Source organism: Tachysurus fulvidraco, chromosome 5 (genome assembly GCF_022655615.1).
Source record: "Tachysurus fulvidraco isolate hzauxx_2018 chromosome 5, HZAU_PFXX_2.0, whole genome shotgun sequence".
NCBI classification, from domain to species: Eukaryota; Metazoa; Chordata; class Actinopteri; order Siluriformes; family Bagridae; genus Tachysurus; species Tachysurus fulvidraco.
The window spans coordinates 1,237,986-1,257,156 of NC_062522.1; the positions used below are offsets into that span (position 1 = coordinate 1,237,986).

General features: G+C 41.3%; 1 protein-coding gene across 1 annotated transcript; it reads left to right on the forward strand.

Annotated features, from left to right (window-relative positions):
* The first annotated feature begins 1,745 nt into the window (after window positions 1–1,745).
* On the forward strand, window positions 1,746–18,852 carry LOC113639145 (NLR family CARD domain-containing protein 3-like). The gene is made up of 7 exons (XM_047814005.1): window positions 1,746–1,890; window positions 8,587–8,703; window positions 9,138–9,186; window positions 9,407–9,611; window positions 9,841–11,617; window positions 14,019–14,192; window positions 16,428–18,852. The coding sequence occupies exons 2-7, from the start codon at window positions 8,588–8,590 to the stop codon at window positions 16,693–16,695; spliced, it is 2,589 nt and encodes an 862-aa protein (XP_047669961.1). The 5' UTR covers window positions 1,746–1,890; window position 8,587; the 3' UTR covers window positions 16,696–18,852.
* Window positions 18,853–19,171: the final 319 nt, after the last annotated feature.

Below are 19,171 nucleotides of genomic sequence, written 5' to 3' on the forward strand. Positions count from 1 at the left end.
TTCCAGAAAGGGAGGTATGTTAAACCCGAGAAAGCAGGTTAAGTTAAACCCGTTTCTGAAAGAGAGCTAACTTATACTCAGAGTCAGTTACCATAGTAACAGTTACCATAGTTACTTACTCTGTGAACCTAACCTGGTGAGGAGCAGGTTTTCTTCAGTAAACCCAGAGTTTCTGTCGGTCTCCTCCCGTTTTTAAAGAGGAAGCGATGTTTAAACAACTAGTTCATTGCACACGTTTCAGTTACACAGAGAGTATCTAAGTTAATGTGGGATGTGGTAGCTCAGTGTTTGAGGTGTTGGACTACTGATCAGAAGGTCATGGGTTCAAATCACAGGTTCACCAAGCTTTTGTGGACACAATTGCTCAGTTGTATAAATTCAAACAAAATATAAGTCACTCTGGGTAAGGGGGTCTGCAAAATACTGTAAATGTAAAATGAATGAAATGGCGTGTCCTTTTATGGACGATCCTGTTGATGAAGAGTCTGTATTAATTCTACTGAGGCCCAGAGTGGATTTTTGTCACATCCCCATGCATTTTTATTTGACCGATACCGTTTTTCTTTACAGTCAATAAGATCCATATGCTCATCCATCCTTACATCAGCCATCGCGGCTGTGCTCTTACACCCGAGCAGGTGCTTTGAGTTGCCTTACATTTCTGTGCAAACTGTAGCTTTGTGTATAACATCGTGGATGCAGAACATATTAGTAAGGCTACTGTTTACAGAGCGGTCAGGAAAGTGTGTCTCATTCTTAAGCACTTTCTGACAATCTTTGTGTTGTTTCCTGATAAAATAAAATACTGTTCTTCTGGTTTCACCTCTGATATTATAACAGTTGGGAATTTACTCTAAAATAGTTCTTAATTACTAACTACAAATTACATCTTCAACAAGTCTAATTAGATTAATGTAATTATTACTATCTCTAGAAAGTATTTGTCTACTTATTAATTTGGTCTATTTACTTATTAATTACTTTCTAAATCCGAAAATCAACCTGAACCACTTGAACAATAAGGAGAGACATGAAACTGCACTTCTAATGCTTGCACATAAACAATATACAATTGCATAAATTATCCTTGAATCCTTGAATTTAAATATAAATTTAAAAGGTGTATTTTTAATGTAAACCTTTTAAAGGTATATTATATTTTTTTTAAATACACCTTTTATTGAATTATTAATCCACTATTGTTTTATACAGCAGTATTGCTTTTTTTTTTTTAAATACGTGTTCAAATTCTCCATATGTTTGCATAAGCACTTCCAGTTCTGCTGGTGAGAAATATGCAGACTTTTCTTTTGTCTGACACTGTTGCCATGTTGACTCGTTATATCTGCACTCCATTTTTTTAGTTGTGGTGCATGCGCATAACTCAGAGTCAGTCAATTTAGAGTTGATAAAACTAACTTATTTCAGCTCACTCAGAGTTCGAGTTTAAACTCACAGTTGGTTGAACCTCCTTTCTAAAACAGGCCCCTGGTACACCAGCAGGTGGCGGCAGTGTTACATGGAGTGGTTATGGCACTGTGCTCTAGCGTGATTCCCTCATGAGTGACGGTGTGTTATAGTTTATGATAACCAGAATAAAACCTTTATAAATGTGCAACCCCCTGTGTGTATTCTTCTCTGCACACTGGGAAGTGTTACACACACACTGGAGTGAAGGGACTCACAGGACTCACCCACTTTTTATTTGCTTCCGAAGCCCGTGTGTGTGTGTGTGTGTGTGTGTGTGTGTGTGTGTGTGTGTGTGTGTGTGTGTGTGTGTGTGTGTCACTGCCCTTCCCCCCTCCGCAGTATAAACTGTACTGAAAGTGAAAATCAGCAGCTCCATTTTGTGTGGAGTGAAAACTAAAAGATTTGAGGAGTAAAAACACAGTGAGTATCTAAAGCTCTAATATATAAACACACTGAAGTGACACTAGATACAGAAGAGTTTTTTGGGTTTGTACTGAAGCTTTAATGTACACAGGTTGTTTTATAACTTGATAGCGTGACTATTTCCTGTAAGTGAACTCTGTGCTGATTCAGGGTTTAATTTAACACACCGATGTTGGAGTGAAGTAAACGTGTGTGTTGTGTTCTCTTACAATATAATTGCTATTACCATGTATGTCCATTAGATGGTATATGTACGTTACGAGATGTAAAGATGTGCTAGCGCTAATGCAAAGAAGAAGAGGTAAAAAAGAAGCATGGTTATGTTAAGCTACATACCGTGTCCTGCCTGTTTATTTCTCTAATCCTCCTTCAACATAACAAGTGGCGACGAGGATATTAGGACGAGGATATTAGGATGGCTCTGCTTTCTCTACAACCACCAGTAGCGTTCCTGGAATGTCCGGGTGAACCGAAACTTTCGTTTGATGCATGGGAAAAGTTATTTCGGAATTACTTGCTTGCTATCGGAGGGGAAGAATTTTCAGCCGAGAGGAAAGAGCTCTACTGATACACTGTTTGGGAACAGAAGGACAACGGATTTATAATACCTTGCCTCTTACTGCTGATACATTCAATGGATCTTTACAAACACTACAACAGTTCTTTTCTCCCAAGCTGAATGTGGTCTCAGAGAGATACCACTTCAGTCAACATGCTCAGGCCTTAAGTGAGTACACTGATCATTACATTGCTGCACTCCATGAACTAGTTAAAACGTGCACTTTTGGAGACATTGAGCATGAAATGATCTGTGATCAGATTGTGAAAAAAACGTGCATGCCCCGAATCCACGAAAGACTGTTACTAGAGCCTGATTTAACCCTTCAAAAGATGCTAGCTATTGCAAGACAAATTGAAGCAGCAGTAGCAGACGCCAAGGTCATAGCTGAAAGGGAATCAAAGCAAGTACCAGCGATACGAAAGCAAGAAAATGCGCGAATGCACAAAAATACAACAAGAATGAAATCGAAGGAGGACAAGCATGTGAAAGGACAGCGGATGTGTTACCACTGTGGTTCTGCTAACCACCTTGCAAATGATAAGCGCTGCCCTGCAAAAGACTGTAAATGTAGAACTTGTGGAAAAGTCGTACATTTCTCAAGGGTGTGTAAATCTTCATCAAAATCAGTTATTGAAGTATACTTACCTGAATTGACAGTTCTTAGTGTGAATGACCGCCATACAAATGATGGAGCCATAATGGGTACTTTTACCATAGCTACACCCGTACTTCCTACAGAGACCTGCACCATTAAGATTATGGTAGATATAGGGTTTGGTGTATCAATCTTACAGCAACACATCTTCAAAGAACACTTCAGATCATGAAAGAGAAAAGAGAAAATACCTATGTGTGGTTACCTGACAGTGAATGTGACATACTGTGGAAAGACTGCCGCTGCTGAGTTCAACATCGTGAAAAAGGAACTCCTGTTATTGGACATGACTTATGTCAAGCACTGGATATTGAGATTAAAGGGGGTTGCTTGATTGAATCTGCTAAACACTGTGCAATGCTCCAACCTTCCAGAATTTCACCTGCTTCTAATGGTAGTTCTGCTCCCATACCAATTTCTGCTGGATTTCGATGTGCAAAAAATCACACACAAAGTGAAGATTCATCCTGAAGTTAAGCCTGTACAACAAAAACTTCGTCACTTACCCCATCAGTGTGAGCATCTGTATCAGTGTGTCGGAACTCAGAGCCGGTCTCCAAGTCGACACATCACAGGGTGATCTCCACACTTAGACTGTTTGGTTACTAAAGACTGTTTTAGTTAAACTTAACTGTTAACTCTATAATTACTACAAAATACTGAGAAAACTCCTCAGACCTGGATGAGAATGACTTCTTTATTGTGGTCAATCAGCCAACAAATTATAATTTGCCAAATTCAAAGTAACAAATTGCCAAATTAAAAGTAACAAATGAAAACCCCCAAAAAGAGCATGTCATGCAAAATCAATCAAGAAAAACAAGAACTCTCGCGACGTCCTTGCAAAAATAAAAACCACCCACCTTGACCCGCGGACACGGGCATGCGCCCGCGTGCGCGCACACGCGCCCCCACACGCACACACACACCTTCGCCCCCGAAGAACCAAAAAAAACCTCAGATATCTTCTCAATATATACCCTGGCGCTCCTAGGAGCCCAGGTGCCATATCACCTTATTTACCGAAATCATCTCCTATGTTTTCTAAATACACTGACCCAATTTCCCCTTATTTCCCATTACCTTTCACCCATATGCCCATTTATGGATTTTCCTCCCCTTATTTTTCATGACCTCAGACTAAACACCTGGGCCTTCTTCAGTCTGCACAACAAGTTTATGATCACCACATGCCCATTTATGGATTTTCCTCCCTTTAGTTCTCAGGGCCTAGGTCTGTGGACCACTGTTTTTTTCATTCTACATAACATGTTATTGCTATGGACCAAGGTCTGAGAACCATGGTGTTCTTCATTTTCCATAACAATTTATGAGCTAAGGTCTGGGAACAATGGTCTTTTCCCTTCTACATAACAAGTTGTTATTACAAATGTGCTCAGACTGACTAGGCCTGACAGCCCCGAATCTGGTTACAATAAACATCTTTGGCCTACAACATCACCTACATATGTCTTATGACAGCAATTGTAATATTTTGCAAGGCCTAATACTTTACTTTGGTTATAGTATTGTAAGGAATAATATTTTAATTATTTCTACTAAGATTTTTTTCCAACACTGCACTCAAGATGCTAGAGGAGAATGGCATAATTGGGTGGGTTTCTCCCATTGTAGTCACAAAACGAAAGAACAATACAATTCGTCTGTGCGTTGATCTACAGGAACCAAACAAGGCTGTGGTACAAGATAGTCACCCTTTGCCACTGATTGAGGATATACTGTCTGAGTTGCATGGATCAGTGTTGTTTTCTTCTCTTGACCTCAAAAATGCATATTACCAAGTACTGTTACATGAGGAGAGCAGAGGACTGACAGCATTCATTACTCATGAAGGTCAGCACCTTCTGCTCATGATGACCATGACCTTAAAAGGACTTAAGGGCGTACAGTGTTACTTGGACGATGTGGTAGTACATGGTTCTTCGGAAGCCAGTCACAATACAAACCTTGAGGCTGTTCTAAAAAGGATTAATGAAGCTGGTCTGAAACTGAACGCAGATAAATGCAAATTCAACTTAACGACACTTTCTTTCTTGGATACAAACTTTAAGCAAATGGCCTGTACCCAGATGATGCGCATACTACTGCTATTACAAATGCACCTTCTTCTACTGATGCAGCTACACTATGTTCTTTTCTGGGACCAAGTGCCTGGTACAGTAAGTTCGTACCTGATTAATCTACTCTCGTTGAGCCGATGAGAGCTTTGCTTTGCAAAAACTGTGAATTTCAATGGACTACTGCAGCACAAGAAAGTTTCAATAAATTCGAACGAGCAATAGTTATTCAACCCCAATCACAACACGATACTTTCCTGTGACGCCTCAGACTACGGTGTTGGTGCTGTCTTAACTCAGCTGGATGACACTGGAACGGAAAGAATGATTGCTTTCGCTTCACGCTCCTTGTCCGATGTTGAACGAAGGTACTCCATTGTCAAGAAGGAAGCACTTGTGTGCGTCTGGGTTACAGAGAAATGGCATATGTGGCGTATGTGTTTTTGTAGTATTTCATAAAAACATAAAGGTAGTAAGGTAGTGTTATAAATATTACAAATTAATTATTAAGCTACACACACACACACACACACACACACACACACACACACACACCTGGTGTGGAAATAAAAAAAATAAAAGAGAAACAAAAAAATAAAAAAAATCACACTGATCATAAAAAAAAAGTTAAAAAATAAAGTTATGTTGTCCATTACATTTTATTTCATAATTGCACTTCTGCATTGTTTTGTTTTCATTGTTGCAAAACTTTGTAATATAGTTCTGTAATATAGTTCGTTTGCTATCGTGATCAAAACCATTGATCTGAAGCTCAATCCTGATGCTGTCCTGTAAATATTTTTCTAACCAGCAATAAATATAACAATTTCTGATCAACCCATATCAATTGCATGCTTAAAATAACATACCGGTTAGAGCCCCGCCCATTTCAAGACAAGTCCCGCCTATTTCCGGGTTAGGCCACACCCACTCCGAGTACAGATACAGATAATTCATATGGTTAACAGATACAGATAATGCTATACTCGCTCAATCCTACATGTAACAACTGCCTGGTGTTCTTTAAATTGCTTACCTATCACTAATCACGCTGGCCAAAACACAAAAAGGATGTTGATCCAGACTTACAATCATACTTCCCTATTCGACATGAGCTTTCTGTCATGGATGGATTCTTCATCAGGGGAATGTCCCATCTCTTGGTACCAGAGTCATTACAAAAGAGACTCGTAGACCTGGCTCACAAATCACATCAAGGGATAGTTTGTATGAAGCAGAGACTTAGGCAACTGTACTGGTGGACTAACATGGACAGTCAGACGGAAGCTTTAATTCGAGACTGCCATACCTGCAGACAAAATGACAAGTCCGCCGTTAGACACAATGCTAGCACACATTGACACATCTGTTGACACATCTACTGCTCCTCTCAATTCTGTTGAATTCCCTTCTGCTGCATGGAAAAACATCTCTATCAACATTGTTGGACCATTTGAAACTGCACCATCAGATTGCAAGTACGCAATAACACTTGTGCATTACTTCAGCAAATGGCCGGAAGTTGCTTTTGCGTTCAGAGTTGACACATCTACTGTTAAGCGCTTCTTGATTACTGTTTTCTCATGAGAAGGAAATCCAAAGGAGTTGGTCTCAGACAATGGACCGCAGTTTATCTCTACTGAGTTTTCTGAGTTTCTGAGGGAAAGAGACATATGATATTTCAGAACTGCTGTTTATTACCCTCGTGCAAACGGAGAAGTCGAGAGGTTTAATCGAGTTTTAAAAGAATGTTTACAAACTGCTTCAATCCAAGGCGAACCGTGGAAGACATTTACTCAAACTTCTTGATTAACTATAGAATTACTCCTCACAGCAGCACAGGAGTTACACCATCTGAGTTACTCCATGGCTGCTGTATGAGAACCAAGTTACAAGTGATGGATCCGCCCATTAAAGAAACAGACAGAAACAAGTTATGAAAACATGTAACAACAAGCAAACAAGACAAGGTCTTGTACACTGGACAAGACAGTACACAGATACCAAAAGAAATGCAAAGTCTTCACAATTTCAACCAAGGGATTTGGTACGTATTAAGAAACCTTGGATGGTAAAGAAAAGTGATCAGAAGTTCACAAAACCAAAAACAGTCGTACAGAAGAAAAACGACACCTACGTGCTTAATGATGGCAAAGTGTGGAATGCTTCACGACTTGCCGAAATGCCAGAATTGAGTGGAAGTGTCACCCCAAATGAGACACAACTTGAGACAACACCAATTCGGTCAAATAAATCAGTCAGAGTTAGACAGAAACCTGGACCAATGTAAAGAACGTGTTATGTTAGGGAACATGCTGCATGAGTAGTTTTCTTGATAATACTGAGTTAATAATACCTGCTTGTTCCTGAATTATGTACATTTCAGTTTGGGTATGAAGAAAAACTATTTCTTCTAAAAAAGGGAAAGATGTTGTGTTCTCTTACAATATAATTGCTATTACCATGTATGTCCATTAGATGGTATATGTACTGATGTTGTGAAAATTCTATAATGCATTAAGAAGTGCCCCAAAGGAGCATATATAAGGACTTATTATGATTGATATCATAGGATATATGAGTATAGAGCTCAGATGTCATAATAAGAATAAGTAGTTATTTAATGCAAGTAAACCACACAGGACTCAGGAGAAGTATAAAAGAGAAAGAGAAGTTTATTGCAAACAAACTTAGTAATAACCAGAGCTATCAGGCCTGGGAGAAGTGGGAGTATAGTCTGGGGATCCAGGCCTAGGAGAAGGGGAAGAAGGAACAAAGCCTGGGGAGCCAGGCTCAGAGTTAGAGGGAGAAGAAGCCAAACTAGGAGAGAAAGAGGGAATGTAGCCAAAATGAGGAGATGAGACACGAGGAGGAGAGGTAGGAGCTGCCAGGGGACGAATATAGGCAATGGGAGGAGAAGAGACACGTGGAGGAGAGGTAGGAGTTGTCAGCTTAGGGCAACAGGGTTCAGCATGAGGACAACCATCTGTTTGTGTCCGTTGGTCGTCCAGGATAGGACGCAGAGGTGTTTGAGTAGAAGAAAAACGAGTCACGAGATATGCGTAAAGATACGCTAGTGCTAATGCGAAGAAGAAGAAGTAAAAAAGAAGCATGGTTATGTGAAGCTACATGTGTAATGCAGAGCATAAGAGCAGCATAGCTTTGTGTCAGTGAACTCTACAGGCTTTAAGACCCAGCTGAGTCAGTTAGCTGTGATTGGGACTCCTGATATCAGTGTAATTCCTGACTTATGAGGCCTGTCTCCTGTTTGAATAAGTGTACAGACTGGATCTGAATTAAAAAGATGGAATTATTGGTGTTTAATGATGAACACATTGTTTAACAGTGCTGAGACAGCAGAGTATTAATTATTGCTGATATTTCTGCTGTAATTCTAGAATGATGGAGGGAAAGAGATCAGACTCACCAGAACCCAGCTGTGTGTCCATGAAGAGTGACCGGTCAATGGATCATCCAAATAACTTTGGAGGCAGAGTTAGTTCTACTGATGTGAGGTCAGTATAGTGAGGTGTTTTACAGCAGTGTTCCACCTGATCAAACTCACTCGTCTCATTATGAAGCCCTTCATGAGCTTTATCAGGTGTTGAAGCAGTAAAACACTAAACTGTGCAGTGCTGCAGCTCTCGGACTGGCAGTGAGGAAAAGTGCTTTAAGAGTTCAGTTCAGTCTGCAGTCCCTGAGCTGGAGGGTCTGTGGTGCTACAGAAGAACATTTACACCTGGGACATTAATGACAATATAAAGATTTTATTCATTTATTCAAGCATTTTGTTTCTAAACATGTTGGTCTCAGTTAGGAAATCCTGAAATCAGTGTATTGTGTTAAGAGGATAGTGTTAAATATCAGTGTGTGTATTTATTAGTGTGTGATTTGTGCAGCTATGAATACATATAGTCCATATTACATGATGGGTTTTGTTTGTTCACAGACCACAAAAATCAAACATCAGCAGAAAACAGCTGGACTCTATATTCAAGGTGTGTGTGTTGTTGTTAAAGTGTGTAATGTGTGTGTTGTGTGTAATGTGTGTGTTGTGATCCCTTGTCATGTCTTGATGTGCAGCAGCATTATGGGTAATCAGTTGTATGAGTTTTAAATGTGATAATAAAAAGAGACTTTTCTTCTTGTGATAAAATAAAAGTCTCTCTCACTGTAACATGATAATATTTAGATCTGTTCCTGTGTGTTTCTAACCAGGAGCTGGAACACAAAGTCATCACTCTGATAAAGAATGAGCTGAAGAGGTTTAGGAAGCTCCTGAGTCCAGATTACCCAGCATGCACTGAGAGGGAGGTGGAGGATGAGGAGGATCTGCACAGTGTCAGAGACGGAGCGCTGAAGATCACACTGCACGTCCTGAAGAACATGAACCACACAGATCTCGCTAACACACTGCACAACAGTAAGAGCTCTGAGTCAAGACTTTATTCCATCAGCTTCACTTTAGAGAGAGGAAATAGTTTTAGATATGAAGACTTTTAGTTTCACATTTAATTTTAATATCATGTTGTATCTGTTCATGGTCCAGCTTCAATAATATTTAGTCCATCAGTCAGGAATTAATAGCAGTGTTTGAACGATTTTGCATTATAACTATTTATTACTAAACTAGATATTACTTTGTTTATTAGAACTCACCTCTGTGTATCAGCCAAAGTTGAAGTCCAATCTGAGAGAGAAGTTTAAAAGAATTAATGAAGGAATCTCACAGCATGGAAGCTCAGCACTTCTGAATGAGATCTACACTGAGCTCTACATCACAGAGGGTTGGAGTGGAGACATCAATAATGAACATGAGGTGAGACAGATTGAGGCAGCGTCCAGGAGACCAGCAACACAGGAGAAACCCATCAAATGTAATGAGATCTTTAAAGACAAGTCCATCAGAACTGTGCTGACTAAAGGAGTTGCTGGAATTGGAAAAACAGTCTCTGTGCAGAAGTTCATCCTGGACTGGGCTGAAGGAGAAGTAAATCAGGACGTCACCTACATGTTTCCACTTCCTTTTAGAGAGCTGAATCTGATGAAGCAGCAAAATCTCAGTCTGATGAAACTTCTTCATCACTTTTTCCCAGAAATAAGAAAACTAGAATCAATAGACTGTGACTCCTACAAAGTGGTGTTGATCTTTGATGGTCTGGATGAGTGTCGACTTCCTCTAAATTTCCAGAAGAATGAGAGATTGTGTGATGTGACAGCGTCAGCCTCAGTGGATGTGCTGCTGACGAACCTCATCAAGGGGAATCTGCTTCCCTCTGCTCTCCTCTGGATAACCACAAGACCAGGAGCAGCCAATCAGATCCCTCCTGAGTGTGTAGACCAGGTAACAGAGGTACGAGGCTTCAGTGATCCTCAGAAAGAGGAGTACTTCAGGAAGAGGATCAGTGATCAGAGCCTGGCCGATAAAATCATAACTCACCTGAAGTCTTCAAGAAGCCTCTACATCATGTGCCACATCCCAGTCTTCTGCTGGATCTCAGCCACTGTTCTAGAGAGAATGTTGGGTGGAGCAGAGGGTGGAGAGATCCCCAAGACTCTGACTCAAATGTTCACACACTTCCTGATGTTTCAGATTAAACACAAGGACCAAAAGTACCATCAGAAATGTGACCCTGATCCTCAGCAGACCAGAGAGAGTATCATGGCACTGGGAAAACTGGCTTTCCACCAGCTGGAGAAAGGAAACCTGATCTTCTATGAGGAAGACCTGAGAGAGTGTGACATTGATGTCAGAGAAGTGTCAGTGTACTCAGGAGTGTGTACCCAGATCTTCAGAGAGGAGTTTGGGCTTCACCTGGGGAAGGTGTTCAGCTTCGTACATCTGAGTGTTCAGGAGTTTCTGGCTGCTTTATATGTATTTTTCTGCTTTATTTTAAGAAATACAAATGTGCTTGTGGGACAAAGCACTGGACTTTTTAATTTCCTCAGAAACCCAACCATGTCTGATCTCCTCAGGAGTGCAGTGGACAAGGCCTTACAGAGTGAGAATGGACACCTGGACCTGTTCCTCCGCTTCCTTCTGGGTCTCTCACTGGAGACCAATCAAACTCTTTTACGAGACTTAATGCCACAGACAGGAAGCAGATCTCACAGCAAACAGGAAACAGTGGAGTACATCAAGGAGAAGATTAGGGAGAATCCATCTCCAGAGAAATCCATCAATCTGTTCCACTGTCTGAATGAACTGAATGATCATTCTCTAGTGCAGGAAGTACAAACTTACCTGAACAGAGGAGGTGACAGACGTCTCAGAGGAACCAGACTCTCTCCTGCTCAGTGGTCAGCTCTGGCATTTGTGTTACTGAACTCAGAACAGGAGCTGGATGTGTTTGATTTGAGGAAATATGATCGATCAGATGAATGTCTTCTGAGGCTGCTGCCAGTGGTCAAAGCCTCCAGAAAAGCAGAGTGAGTATTTTTATTTATAACTGTATTACTGCATGGTTTATTATTTTAATGTAACACTGAACTGCACTGTTTGGATTAATGTGTGTTAATAGTTCCTCTAATCATCTTTACACAAACCTCTGGTACTTTTACAGAAGATTGTGTCACTTTTTACACTAACATGTTATATCTGAACTGAGGGTTGGGCCACATGGACAACATCTTATAACATCATATGAGGCATTTTATAGCTTTTATATATGAATCATGAAAAATTACAGACTGACAAAATGGGATCAATATGGATAGAAAATATAAAAATTAAATATTAAAACACTCTAATGTCCTTCAAGTATGTCTTTATGTTGAAGTTCCTCATCTTGTGTTGTGTGTGACACAGTGTTGTGGGGAGATTCACTCTGTCATGGCTTTTTTACTCAATTGTTCTTTCTAATAAAAATAAAACATAAATGCTTTTTAAAAATTTAACCCAATACGAAGGAAAAACAAAAGTCTCCTTCAGTCTGCACTACTGCTAAACTTTACCAAGGACTGAGCTCGTGGTCAATAAAACATCAACCATCATTTTGGACCTCGACACATTGGACAGACGAAGTGGGAAAATGTTCAGCTTTATCTTCTTCTTATGTTAGAAACAAGCTAGGCAGCGAACTCAGATGTGTGATGAAGATTTTCTTTCTCTAACACTGACCTGTTTGTATAGGATGGAGTTTAAATGTGACTTTTTATATGAAGACTTTTATTTTGATGGGGTTCTTTTTTCTTTGCTTATCAAGTGTACAAGCAGGTAAAAAGAGAGAGGATGAATAATGTGTCACAGGTGAGTGTAGTGTCGTGACCGCTGTTATTAAAAAGTCCTGTTTTGTTCTACTTGGAGCTCGACAAAGACACCAAACTGTTAATGATCACATTCTTGTTCTTGGGTCGTGATTGTTGTTAATCTGTTGTGGTTGAATTATAGACAGTTTTTTGTCTGGTTCACTGCATCAGAAGATGGTGGATGTGGTAAAAACAGACGGTGAACACAAAGATGGTCGCACGTGACGGTCGGTCAGGTTTATCACCGTTACTGTTGAAGAGACGTCAGGTTTCGTTCTTTGGAACCTTTCTGTGGATTTTGGAGACATTAAGCTGTGGACTGTGTTTGTATTTATAAGCAGCTGTAGTGAATCTATATTTTTGTTGTACAACATTAATAACAGACTGGTTTTGTTCTCTGTTCATCATTATGTACTGATAAAATATTACACATTGGTACACTACATTCTACCATGTCACTTATAGCCCCCTGAAACCCACCTACACAAATCCTTTAGTGTAACACACAGTAGTGTTGTGTTAGATTTGTACCTACAAGGTGGGTTAGATTTCCTGCTATGTGTATAGTCAGTGTTTTAGATTGAACAAACGAATGTCTGTATGTTGATCCATCTAAAGCTAATACTTGTGTATATACAGTGTGACTCATTTAAAGGTAAGAAGTTTGACTTTGTTTATTTCTGATGCTGTGTGCAGTCGTGCTGATGTGACGTCACTCTGTAAACAGGGAAGGAGCTCAGATTTGAGAAGAAAACCCCATGTTCACTTCTCAGTTGTGGAGGCATGAAAGACATGATCCCATTTACTCTGTGGAGAAAGAAGGGTTCACTAAGTTGTGTTGAAATAGTAACAGTGACATCTGTAGTAAACAGTACAATGTTCTTTCTAATATCCTTTATTTACATCGTTTATGATCAATGAGAGATTTTTACACATCTATATTTTATAAAAATTACAAATCATGATCAAGAATCATTTATAAGGTTAAAAAATATAAACTTTCTCTTTAGTTTGGATGTGTTTGGACGTATGTGAACACTCCACCTGTATTCAGGTCCACACCAAACACCTGAACCAGTGTGTGTGTAAAATCAGAGGTCTGGAGGTGACAGATTTGTACGTGTACGAGCACAGAGAACAACACACACCAAATGTTTTAGTGTCTCTGTGAAATCCAACATATAACTGAGTGTAAAGTACGACTAGTATTGTCATGTTATTACCTGGTAGTGTACAGCTGTATAATTCTTTATGTTCTGTAATAAAATGCACTGTATCTGCAGTGTTGGGTGTAGAAACTTGAACACAGATCAGAGTGTAGTGTTTGTAGGCTGCTCGCTCTCACATGTGTGTGTTATGTACATGACCTAATGGTCTTATAATAAATTGTAGCTGAGAGATTGTGGAGTGCAGAAAGACGTCCCTGCTCCTGTAAATGTCCTGATGTGGTGTCCTGTCCTCTGATTTGTGTGTGTGACACAAACACACTGACATTTCTGTTACAGCTTCAACTTTAGCTGGATTATAGCTGTGTTTGTGTGTTTGAGATCAGTGTTCTGATATTTCATCATTTCTCTTCCAGTCTGTGTGAGTGTAATCTGACAGAGGAAAGCTGTAGAGTTCTGTCCTCAGTTCTCAGCTCAAACTCCTCCAGTCTGAGAGATCTGGACCTGAGTGTCAATAAATTGCAGGATTCAGGAGTGAAGCTGCTCTCTGCTGGACTGAAGGATCCACAATGTACACTGGAGATACTGAGGTACACACACACACACACACACACACACACACACACACACACACACACACATACGTCTCTGTGTGTGAAGGTTATTAAAAAACACCACCAACAGTTTTACTGTCTCTGTGAAAATACTGAAAGATCTACATCACTTCTCACATCAGAACAAAGTACATTTATTAATTTCTCTGGTGTTATCTGTCCTCATCTGAGCTGCTACCATTTTATAGACCTGTTTCTGTTGTTCAATGGGAGCAAAACTATTCCTGAAAATGTTTGTAACACAAAGTAAAAGTGTGTACAATGTACACAGATCTACACACTGAACACACTGTAATGAAGCAGTAAAGGAAAGTGTGTAAATGTGTAAATGTTCTCCAGCAGAACTTTCCCCAAAGCTGCTGAACACACTGTATGAACATCTCTCTGCTAGAAATAAAGAGACGTGTTTGTTCAGAGTGACGTCTCTGTAATTATCTTCTTACAGAAAGTTAAATACATCTCAGTCTCATATGAGCTGAGACACATCGATCTGTCCAAGTGCAGTCCAACTTTATACACAGATGTTCATGTTATATTTTTATCCTGATATTAGAACCTTGTGTTATTTCTCACTGATGGAAACACCTCAATTCATTATCAGACAAATAAATCAAACATTTCATAATTTCACTTTAATTCAATTCAATTCAAGTTTATTTGTATAGCGCTTTTTTACAATAGACATCATCTCAAAGCAGCTTTACAGAACATAAACATAGAGCAGAAGGTAGACATAACGAATAATAAAAGAAAAAGGATTAACAGAATAAAAAATTCAAGATTATTATTAGATATAAATAGTTCACAATCTGTATGTATTTATCCCCCTATGAGCAAGTCTTAGGTGACTCAGGCAGCAATGGCAAGGAAAAACTCCCTTAAATTGGTAAAGGAAGAAACCTTGAGAGGAACCGGACTCAAGGGGGAACCCATCCTCATATGGGTGACACTGGGGGTGTGATTGTAATATACAGTCAGTTAAATGTTGTATTGGTGTAAGGATCATGGACTTCGGATCTCTTTAGTATCACAGAGTCTAACTGGAGATGTCTCAGGATTCTTAGAGTCGGCCTCAGCTCAGTGGACGTCCAAAGGCTTCGTCCCACAGAGGACGTTGGGAGCTGGTACAGTGTCTGGATGCCTTGGGATGGGTACAAAGAGAGAAGCAGTGGAAAGGGATTAACATATCTGCTGTATTGTCTGTTAGAAGGTGTTGCATAATTGAAATGAATCTATCTCTTGGCATTGTCTCTTTGAAAGCCAGGAGATTGTTTTGAAACCATTTTGACCATTTATAATGTCAGTAAATAATAAAACCTTTTTTTTCCATGTCAAATTGACTTGAATGCTTATAAAATAAAAATTCTAAAAATAAAATAAAACTTCCTTTACACCTTTTATGCTTTTTATTATATTTAATTTATAAACAATAAACTTCATGATATTATGCCATGATTTTAAGTAAAATAAGCAGAAATTATTAAATATTGTTTTTATTAAATAAACATCCCCAGGTCAAAAGGGCAAAAGTGTGACCTATTGCCCCACTAAATGTGGCCTGGTCAAATTGACCCAGGAGGACAAGATTAATTTTACTTGCAACGTTCAGAATTTGGAACAATCCTGGTAAATTTCAGGCAAATATGTGGAAGGAAACCCAAGTTATGACACATTAAACTTTCCAGATGAGTCAAATAGACCCCAGGTCTGCACAAGGGTTATATAAATATGATATGTACTATGGCAATGACAAACCTTAGCACACATTTTTTTATATAAATTAAACAGACTATTTTGTATAGATAGGCCTTGAAGGTTTCCGTCACAGACAGAGGTTTGGCCTGCCTTGGATCTGAGCTACTCTGAGTGAACAAATGCAAATGAGCCAGGCCTCACAGGTGATGGGGGCATTTGCACAACAAAAGCAGGAGAACAATGGTGCTGTAGGGGTGCTGGTAGGTGTGAGGTCCAGGGATTTTACACAAAATTGCGCAGGTTTAGCAAATCTAGTGTTAATGCTTTGTCAAAGTTAACCAATAGGTCTGAGAGAAAATCTGTAAATTCTCTAAGAAAATCGGTGTAGGGCCCTGGAGGTCTGTACACAGTCGCTAGAGCAAGAGACATCAGGGATCAGCTTCAACTTTAGCTGGATTATAGCTGTGTTTGTGTTTTTGAGATCAGTGTTCTGATATTTCATCATTTCTCTTCCAGTCTGCGTGAGTGTAATCTGACAGAGGAAAGCTGTAGAGTTCTGTCCTCAGTTCTCAGCTCAAACTCCTCCAGTCTGAGAGAACTGGACCTGAGTCACAATAAACTGCAGGATTCAGGAGTGAAGCTGCTCTCTGATGGGCTGAAGGATCCACACTGTACACTGGAGATACTGTGGTACACTTACACACACAAACACACTCACAGTCAGGATGGGCCAGAAGGGAGGACTCAAATGCAGGACGCCGATGCAAATAATAAAAGTCTTTAATGAGCTCAACACAAATATCAAACAAGGCAGGCAAACACTCAGAGTGAAGAACAGTCTAAGAATCCAGTACACAGGCAGGCAGAGTAACACAGGGCAGGCAAAACATAGAAACTAGAAACAAACCGAGTCAAACCAGGCAGGGCAGAACAGGAACAAGGCTAGATGAATCACAGAGCATGAGGCAAACTGAGAAAACTATCTGGCAAGGAAGCATGTGAAAGCAGTGTCCTTATATAGTGCCTGACAACTAAAATGGCCGCGGCCCTGGAAGTGCAAAATCCAAGATGACCACTGACCTGGAAGTACCCCTCCCTCCATGGGGCGTTTCATGACGTCCCTCCTGGCTGGTCAGGATGGTCACGATGGAACTGCTTGATGAGGTCAGCATCCAAAATGTGGCATGCCGGAACCCAGGAGCGCTCCTCTGGACCATAACCCTCCCAGTCGACCAGATACTGTAATCCCTTACCATGATGTCTGGAACACAGGAGCCAGCAAACAGTGTAAGCAGGGCCCCCATCAATGAACTGGGCGAGTGGAGGGGGTCTGTAGGAGGGAACCAGCGAGCAGGCATGAACTGGCTTGAGTCTGGAGACATGGAAGCTAGGGTGAATACGCAGGGCTCTGGGGAGCTTGAGTCTGACCGCCACTGGATTGAGAGGTATGGAGATATGAATAGGCCCAACAAAGCGTGGGGCAAGTTTCCTGCAGGCAAACTTAAGCGGCAGGTCTCTGGTGGATAGCCAAACCCTCTGACCAACACGATATGGGGTGCCGGATGGTGCTTGCGATTGGCCCACTGGGCATAGCTCCTAGAAGAACAGAGTAGGACTGCACATGCTTTTCTCCAGACATGTCAGCAACGCCTGACCAGGGCAAGAGCAGAGGGAACTGATGCCTCCATTTCCTGGTTGAAGAATAGTGGAGGCTGGTATTCATATGCGACCTGGAAGGGGGAGAGACCTGTGGCAGCCGATGGCAGGGAGTTGTGTGCGTATTCCACCCACACGAGGTTAGAGGACCGGGATGCAGGTTCTTTGGAACAGAGAATGCAAAGTCATTTTTCTAGTTCCTAGTTTAGCCACTCAGTTTGTCCATTAGATTGAGGGTGGAACCCTGAAAACAGTCTGATATTGACCCCCAGGAGCTGGCAAAACTCTTTCCAGAAGTCAGAGGTGAACTGAGGTCCACAATCAGGTACAATGTTGTGTGGGAGGCCGTGCAGGCGAAAGACATGCTGGAGCAGGGCTGTTTCCTTGGCTTACAGAAGTTTGGGCAAGGCAAAGAAATGGGCCATCTTGGAAAATCGATCCACCACAGAGAGGATGGTGGTGATCCAAGCAGACGGGGGTAAGCCTGTAACAAAATCTATGGCGACGTGAGACCAGGGCTGCCTGGGGGCAGGAAGAGGACAGAGCAAGACAGCTGGGGAACCCCGGGGTGTCTTATGCCGGGCACAGACAGGACATGACACCACGAACTCCCGGACATCCTTCCTTATCTGAGGCCACCAGAAGCATTGCTGGAGGACTGACAAGGTGCGAGCAGAGCCAGGGTGACAGAACAGGTGAGAGCTGTGGCACCATTGGAGGACTTGGGAGCGTAGATGGTCAGGAACGAACAACCTTCCCTCTTGACAGCCCTCCGGAACCGGGAGACTGGAGGTGGCCTGCTGGACCCTCCTTTCAATGTCAAGGCGAAGGGCTTGGACCATGACGGAGGAAGGACGTATATGTTCCACAACAGGTTCTCCATCATCCTCCATGGTGAATTTCCGTGATGGAGCGTATGGCTTGGCATTCTTGGATCCTTGGGCAGTAGGACAGGGTGAAATTAAGACGCCTAGAGAAGAAGGCACAGGGATAGAGCTGGTTGTCTTTAGCAGATCGCTGAGACAGAATGGCCCCCACGCCAACATCAGATGCATCCACCTACACAATAAACTGCCAGTCTGGGTCGGGGAGAGCCAGGATGGGGGCTGTCGTGAAGAGGTCCCTGAGTCTGGTGAAAGCTTGCTCAGCCTCAGGATTCCAACTGAAGGCATGAAGTGTGGAGGTTAGCCGTTGTAGGGGGGCATCAACAGTGCTGAAGCCCTGATGAACTTGCGCTAAAAATTCGCAAACCCCAGGAAGCGCTGAAGCTGCTTTCTGTTATCTGGGGTTGGCCAGTCCATCACTGCCTTAACCGGTTGGAGTCCATCTGTATGCTACCAGGTGAGAGAATGAAGCCCAAAAAAGTGGTGTTGGTGGTGTGGAATTCACATTTCTCCGCTTTCAGATACAGATGGTTCTCAAGGACGCGTTGGAGCATGACTCAAACATGGTTTCTGTGTTCCTCCAAGGAGCGGGAAAAGATCAGAATATTGTCCAAGTAAACAAAGACAAATTTGTTCAGAAGGTCTTGCAGGACATCACTGACCAAGGCCTGGAAGACCGGCGGCACATTGGCCAGGCCAAACGGCATGACCAGATATTCA